The sequence below is a fragment of the Ctenocephalides felis genome, unplaced genomic scaffold (assembly GCF_003426905.1).
Source record: "Ctenocephalides felis isolate EL2017-DRISC unplaced genomic scaffold, ASM342690v1 CF-g0.4_SCAFFOLD_00845, whole genome shotgun sequence".
NCBI lineage: Eukaryota > Metazoa > Arthropoda > Insecta > Siphonaptera > Pulicidae > Ctenocephalides > Ctenocephalides felis.
In genome coordinates, this window is record NW_020536999.1 from 21246828 (window position 1) to 21254670 (window position 7843).

Here is a 7843-nt window from a genome sequence, read left to right on the forward strand (position 1 = left end):
CCAACCACTTCGATTTTTCCTTCGATTCTCGTAAAATAATTGCAAACGGATATGCATTATGCATTTTCTCCATGTGTTCAATTGTGCTTGAAAGCAACTGTAATTATACACACAATTAATAGTCCGTCAGCCGGCAATCATTTTTTTGCTGATAAGATATGTGTCACTTTTCTTATGTCAACTTCTACCTATACATGGGCAGATCATGTGAAAGCTCCCAATCGGTGGATTGAGGAAAGAGATAATGACTGTGTAGTTTTTGAAATAATTTTTGAAAATTAGTTTTATTTGTTAATAATTTCTAGATTTTTGAGGCATTTAACTACAACAATAACACAATTTTTTATTTTTCAGTATGTATTGGAACGAACGGAAGAATGTCTGTTCCCTCGAACAGGGACCATCATTATCGCAACCTAAAAGATCGATTCACCAACTGCACTTACGTAGACGGAAACTTGGAATTGACGTGGTTACAGGACCAAAATTTGGATTTGAGCTTTTTGCAATACATTCGAGAAGTTACCGGATACGTTCTCATCAGTCATGTTGATGTCCCTAGAGTCGTTTTACCAAGGTAGATACTGATAATTGATACAGCATAAATATTTGATTTGATGTAAGTTATAAAATTAATTAATGCGATTTTTTTATTAGGTTGCAAATTATTCGTGGAAGAACACTTTTTAAACTCAATGTCCGCACAGAAGAATTTGCGTTGCTGGTTACATTATCCAAAATGATGACGCTCGAACTTCCATCTTTGCGTGATGTTCTCAACGGTGGTGTTGCTATGTTGAACAATTATAATTTGTGCCATGTCAAAACGATAAACTGGGAAGAAATTATGACAGCACAACCGAAGGCTCCTTATATTTATTCATATAATTTTACTCAGCCTGAACGATCTTGTCCTGCTTGTCACGAGAATTGTACAGCTGGCTGTTGGGGAGATGGTGAAGAAAATTGTCAGAAATTTTCAAAGACGAATTGTTCACCTCAGTGTTATCAGGTTAGTGATAATTAGATTATTTTCACTTTAATTTGTCTTTCATATAAATCTAAATATATCTAATTTATATTTATTACCAGGGTCGTTGTTTTGGTCCAAATCCACGAGAATGTTGCCATCTTTTCTGCGCTGGAGGTTGTACAGGTCCCAAACAAAGTGATTGCTTAGCTTGTCGAAATTTCTACGACGATGGTGTCTGCACCCAGGAATGCCCACCTATGAAAAGATATATACCCCATCACATATTCTTGGGAAGCGAATCCTGCTGGCAAGTACGCTTACGGAGCAACGTGTGTTCGAAACTGCCCAGATCATCTTCTGAAAGATAGCGGAGCTTGTGTGAGAAGTTGTCCTGAGAAAAAGAAGGCAGTCGATGGTGAATGTGTGCCTTGTGATGGCCCTTGTCCCAAAACGTGTCCGGCTTCCGAAAATATACATGCTGGGAATATAGATTCGTTTAAAGATTGTACTATTATTGAAGGATCTCTGGAAATTTTGGACCACACTTTCAAGGGATATCAACAGGTAAGAAGAAGTCTTTATATATTTCTAATTAATCAAATTATACTGAAGAGCTATGTTTATTTTTTTTTTTAAATTTTTCTAGGTTTATGCCAACTTTAGCTTTGGACCACGTTACCACGAAATGCATCCAGACCGGTTAGAAGTATTCAGTACTTTGAAAGAAGTAACAGGATTTATTAACATTCAAGGGTAAGTTTTAATATTTTATTTAAACTGTCTAACTCAATGTACATATAAGTATAAATTTATTATTTTTATTTTAGATCACACGAAGCATTCACGAATTTATCGTATTTCCGAAACCTAGAAACTATCGGTGGCCGCCAATTAAAAGAAAATTTCTTTGCATCTCTTTATATCGTCAAAACTTCTTTAAAATCACTAGAATTAAAATCCCTCAAGCGCATCAATTCTGGTGCTGTAGTTATCCTAGAAAACAAGGAATTATGTTTTGCTGAAAACATTGACTGGAGAAATATTACCAAGAGTTCTGAACACAATCCGTTGTTGGAAAATAACAAGCCAAAAAGTGTTTGTCAAGCTGAGGGTCAAGTTTGTCACGAACAATGCTCCAGGAAAGGCTGTTGGGGTGCAGGTCCTGATCAATGTTTACAATGCAGTGCGTATAAGTTTGAAGATACTTGCGTCGGAAATTGCAGCGACATACCAGGGTAATTATAAATATCTAGAGAACTAAAAAAATATTTTAAATTGTTAGGAATTGTTTATAAATTTTTTATTTGTAGGGTTTATAATGCTGGTAATAGCCGTTGCGAGCCCTGTCACGAGCACTGTGCAGGAGGTTGTACTGGTCCAGGTGCGGACAACTGCATTTTCTGCAAAGCCGTCCGAGATGGTCCATATTGCTCTCCCAGCTGTCCATTGGGAAAATACAATAGAGGCGGAATTTGTGAACCCTGTCATGCGACATGTGTCGATGGATGTACTGGACCTGCAGACACCATAGGTACTTATAACTATCACTCATTAAATCCTTGAATGTCATCTTCGATTATTACAATTAATAATTTTCTAGGTCGCAATGGTTGTAATTCTTGCCAGAAAGCTATCATCAACGGCGACGTAACAGTCGAGAGATGTTTGTACGAAACGGAACCATGTCCCGATGGCTATTATTATGAATGGGTTGGACCTCAAGAACAAGGACCTTTGAAATCGTTAGCTGGTAAGGCTATTTGCCGGAAATGCCATCCTAGATGTAGCAAATGCACCGGATACGGTTTTCATGAGAAGGTGTGCCAGCAGTGCGCTGATTATAAAAGAGGTACTTAAATTACAATGAATGTTTAAATTTCTTATTCATATATTTTAATTAATTTGTTATTAATCATTTTTGTATGTGATCAGGTGAACAATGTGAGGACGAATGTCCAATGGATCATTACGCTGACGATGACCGAAAGGAATGTATTCCATGCGATCCTGAATGTAGAAGTTGTTTTGCTGAAGGGCCTGGTGGATGTGTTCAATGCAGAAATTTTAAGGTAATAATAATTACAAAATTAAATAATCTTACCATTTTAAATAAATTATTGAGAATTTATTATCATTTTTATACTTTATAGATTTATGAGGACGGTGGTCACCCAGACAACACTTCAGCTTTTAATTGTACCAAGATTTGTCCACCAGAATTTCCGCATAAAATATTTCCTTTAGACCATGTAGAACCTTATTGTTCTGTTAAACCAATCGAGATGGGTTCCAGATTAGAGGCAGAACAAAATAATGCTTTAACTATAGGTATGTGTTTATAACATGAACGAGTTTAATCAGTTAATTACAAATTATAGTATTTTCACTTTAATTTATCTATTTCAGGAGTGTTTTCCGCATTTGCTTGTCTCTTGCTCGTCTTTGGCTTATCCTTGTGGTACTGCAGGCAAAAAACTCGTGCGAAGGAAGAAGCTGTTAAAATGACAATGGTTCTAACAGGATGTGAAGATAGTGAGCCTTTGAGACCCTCCAATGTGCGCCCGAATTTGGCTAAGCTTCGAATAGTAAAAGAAGCCGAAATGAGACGAGGAGCTATGCTTGGTTGTGGTGCTTTCGGTCGAGTTTATAAGGAGTTTGGGTCCCCGAAGGAGAAAACGTGAAAGTTCCTGTTGCCATCAAAGTTTTGCGAGAAGAAACTAATGCTAATACAAGCAAGGAGTTTCTAGAAGAAGCTTATATTATGGCTACTGTGGAGCATCCCAATCTTCTGCAACTTTTGGCGGTATGCATGACTTCTCAAATGATGTTGATTACGCAGCTTATGCCTTTGGGTTGTCTTTTGGACTATGTGAGAACACATAGGAAAAGATTGGTTCTAAGGCTCTTTTAAACTGGAGTACACAAATTGCTAGAGGTATGGCGTATCTGGAAGAACGGAGATTAGTACACAGGGATTTGGCGGCTCGCAATGTCTTGGTGCAAAATCCAAATTGCGTCAAAATTACTGATTTTGGTCTTGCTAAACTTTTGGATGTAAACGAAGATGAATATAAAGCCGCAGGCGGTAAAATGCCTATTAAATGGCTCGCTTTAGAATGCATTCAACACAGGATATTTACTCATAAAAGCGATGTTTGGGCATTTGGTGTCACCATCTGGGAACTTTTGACTTACGGAGCAAGGCCTTATGAAAATATCTCTGCTAAAGACGTTCCTGAACTTATTGAAAATGGTTTAAAACTACCAAACCTGCAATATGTACATTGGATATATATTGCATTTTGGTATCGTGCTGGATGCTGGATGCTGAAGCTAGGCCATCATTTAAGCAATTGACAGAAACTTTCGCTGAAAAAGCTGCTGATCCTGGTAGATATTTGTATATACCGGGAGATAAATTTATGAGGCTGCCGACGTTCACGACGCAGGTAAATAATTTGATTTTGAAATTTTTTTACATCTAAGTTTAGTTTCGATGTTTAAAATTTTATTCATATTTTTTAGGATGAGAAAGATTTAATTAAGAATTTAGCGACAACATTGGATGGTCCAGAACCAGTTGTAGAAGCAGATGAATATTTGCAACCAAAAAGTCGAACAGTTACAGTTTTGCCACCATCGGCTGGACCGCAAGTTGCTCATAATAACCACGAAAATGGACCAGGTACTTATATCTTCAAAAAAAAATTATTACAAATAAAATACATATTTTTTACCACTCACATTTTTAAATTTTGGCATCTCAAGTGTAATGAAATTTGTTGTGTTTGCTATCTATATTAATGAGTTTGATTTTTAATTCTGCAGGAAGTCCAGAATCTTTTATGGGCTCATTGGGACAGAAAAGATATTGCAGTGATCCTTTGAAAGGAGAAACAACTGATGAAGTCGACACGAAACGCGGTGAAGCACATATAGGAAGACTAAAACTGGACTTACCATTAGATGAAGATGATTATTTGATGCCAAGCACTCAAACTTCAGCTTATATGGATCTCATAGGTAAATTTTAGCGATGACTTATATATTTAAATCATTATCATCAACAATGAGTAAATTTAGGATATATTTTATCGGTAAGTTTATATCATTTACAATTTAATCCATTATAGGAGATTCCAAAAATCCTGAGCAACGTGCTTATCCAGATTTCCTGCCTGCAATAGACAATCCCGAGTATCTTCTGAGTTCAGAACCTTATAGTGGACCACCTCCAACGCAGACCTTGGGAATACCTTTAACAGGCCCATTTACACAGACCCCATCTCCACCTTTTTCTCAACCTAGTTCGTTCACACAGACATCTATTGATAAGGTTGATTTAAAACAATCTGTCGACAGTTTGCAGAGACAACAAAGGACGAATAAGGAAGATGAATTTCTGACCACGAATATTATAATGATGTACAAAGGGAATTACAACCTTTGAGAAGAAGTGAGACGACAGTGTAAATGTTTAAAGACTAGTTTTAGTTTTATATGTGTTTTATACTGACTTTTTATACCAGTGAAGTATTTCTTGTAAATAATTTTTTTATAGATTTTTTAATGAACGGTTTGAAACTGTTAAAAACAAATTTTTATGCAACAGAAATTTTTATACAACTTATGATGTTCAATACAAGTGCATTATTGAGATTTAAATCGTAACTGATAGCAATTAAATTAATATATTAATATTGTTAAGATCAAAAGTGCCATTATGTTCTGGCAAGTTGTACATACAATTCTAATCGTAACTTAATTATTTCTAAAAAAATAAACTTAGAATGTGTGTGATTAAATAGAGTGCTTAATAAGCTTGATTTTTGAGATAATTAAAAAAACAAATGTGCCTATATAATTTTAGTTATACATTTTTACTTATTCTTGTTAGATTTACTTACTGTTATTATTTTTTATTTTGTACTTAACTTAAAGATTCATATTTATTTTATATTACATACTTACAAATCTTGTTAAGTGATTGAGAAATATTTTTATCAAAGCAATGACAAATGTATGCGAATTGCTAATTTACAAGTTAAGTACATCTTTGAAAAATGTATATGATAGCAATAATATGTATTATGTAATAGATATCTTACAATTGCGTTAGTGCAATCTACTGTGATATAATAATAAGAAGAAAATTTTATCTCTCAGATGTACCTTATGTATAGGACAACTTATATATTAGTTTTAAACTAGGTTTTGCTAGTTATTCTCATTAAATGCCACAAGTCGTCCAGATTACATATATATTTGTAATATTTTGTAATTATATAAATAAAAGCATAAATAATTTAATTTTAATTTTCATTATATAATTTACGTGCATTTTATTGAATTTATTGAATTGAATTGAATTTTGGACTTTGGACAGAGTTTTCTCTTAAACGGCTGTACAGATTATATTATTATTAAAAATTTTACGATCTTCAACCTTTTTTCAAAAGTTGTTATTTGATGGTGCAACAGTAATATAATAGTAATTAGTCCTAGTGTATTCTTAAAATTAAAATAATTATATTACTTAGTAATATCTGAGCAAATGTAGTTATCCTAATGATACGTTTTTGGACTTTGTAAAATAATTTACATTTTTATTTCAAATATTGAAAGATGCGCAAAATGCGGCCCTGGTTTTTTTAATTTTTGACAGTTGTGTTACAAAAATCAAACTGTCAAAGAGTGTTACATACAATTTGTCTGTGAATTAAATTCATATATGAAAGTTTTAATTCCACGTGCTAATTTATAAAGAAATATAAAGTTTAATTAATAATTAAAAATACAAATATGTGGCTTCATTGATAAATTATAATCTATAATGATATATAAATCTAAGATGATGTGCCATTATCAAAAATATCCAGTAAGTACAAATTGATGGTTATGATTCAAATGAAATATTATATAGTTATTATTTTTGTTGATTATTATTTAAAGATTAATTAAGCTGTTATTCAAATCAGTGCATAGTTAAAATAATTAAAAATTAATTATTCAGTACAAATTAATACTATCTTCTTGAACAACTTTTTGACATGTGCAACTTACTAAGTAATGTTATTGTATTATATGTGCATTGTAAATTTTTATTACTATTGCATATTATATACTATTTTTCTATATTGTATATTCTTATTTCAGGTGCTTATAACTCATAAAAAAAATAAGGAACATAGGAAATTTTTATCTGATATGACTTATCGATGAATTTACCATGAGGCTCTTCGATCTATTAAATTGTCTTCTCAGAAATATACAGTAAACAGAAAAATAGGAATTATACATAGAAGATCATAAGCTTCGAGTAAGTTTAACAACATTTCATATATAATTATTCATAGTATATTATAAATGCAATTTGATTGTCCCATGCTGGTCAGAATATATTCTGACAGTTTAACAGTTTGTTTGATTGCCTGCATTTCTTAGAATATTGCAGCCTTTGTCTCATATCATTCACACAAAGGCTTGTTTTATACCTAAATATTCTGTACACTCTCGACAGTTATAGTTTTAAGTTAGTCTAGACAATGCAGCGAGACAAATATTTGATCACCGCTGTATTTCTAATGGTTTGAAGATACAATATAGATTCTATATAAAACGCAGTATTTTATTCAGTAATAATAAGATTTGAATGGTTATCGTTAGATACTGATTATTTTATTACAGTCCGTTTCAAGATTGGTAGCCAGCCAAACCAAACAATAATTGTAGATTTATTGAATATTGATCGTAATTGATTTTTTTTATACTACTATTAAAGTAGAAACAACAATACAGTTAGAATGAATAATAGGAAATTTATATATTTGTATAATATATTGTTATACACGATTATTTCTTATTATAAAA

The 7843-nt window shown here is 32.8% G+C and overlaps 1 protein-coding gene across 1 annotated transcript in view; it reads left to right on the forward strand.

The window, feature by feature from the left end:
• Nucleotides 1–358: 358 nt before the first annotated feature.
• The window catches only part of LOC113389780 (epidermal growth factor receptor-like), a 36897-nt gene continuing 29412 nt past the window's right edge, over nucleotides 359–7843 (forward strand). The window contains 10 exon segments of the mRNA XM_026626791.1: nucleotides 359–577; nucleotides 658–1012; nucleotides 1093–1242; nucleotides 1244–1537; nucleotides 1620–1726; nucleotides 1801–2208; nucleotides 2284–2504; nucleotides 2574–2822; nucleotides 2906–3042; nucleotides 3124–3307. Coding sequence (XP_026482576.1) covers nucleotides 378–577; nucleotides 658–1012; nucleotides 1093–1242; nucleotides 1244–1537; nucleotides 1620–1726; nucleotides 1801–2208; nucleotides 2284–2504; nucleotides 2574–2822; nucleotides 2906–3042; nucleotides 3124–3307 — 2305 coding nt within the window. The 5' untranslated portion in view covers nucleotides 359–377.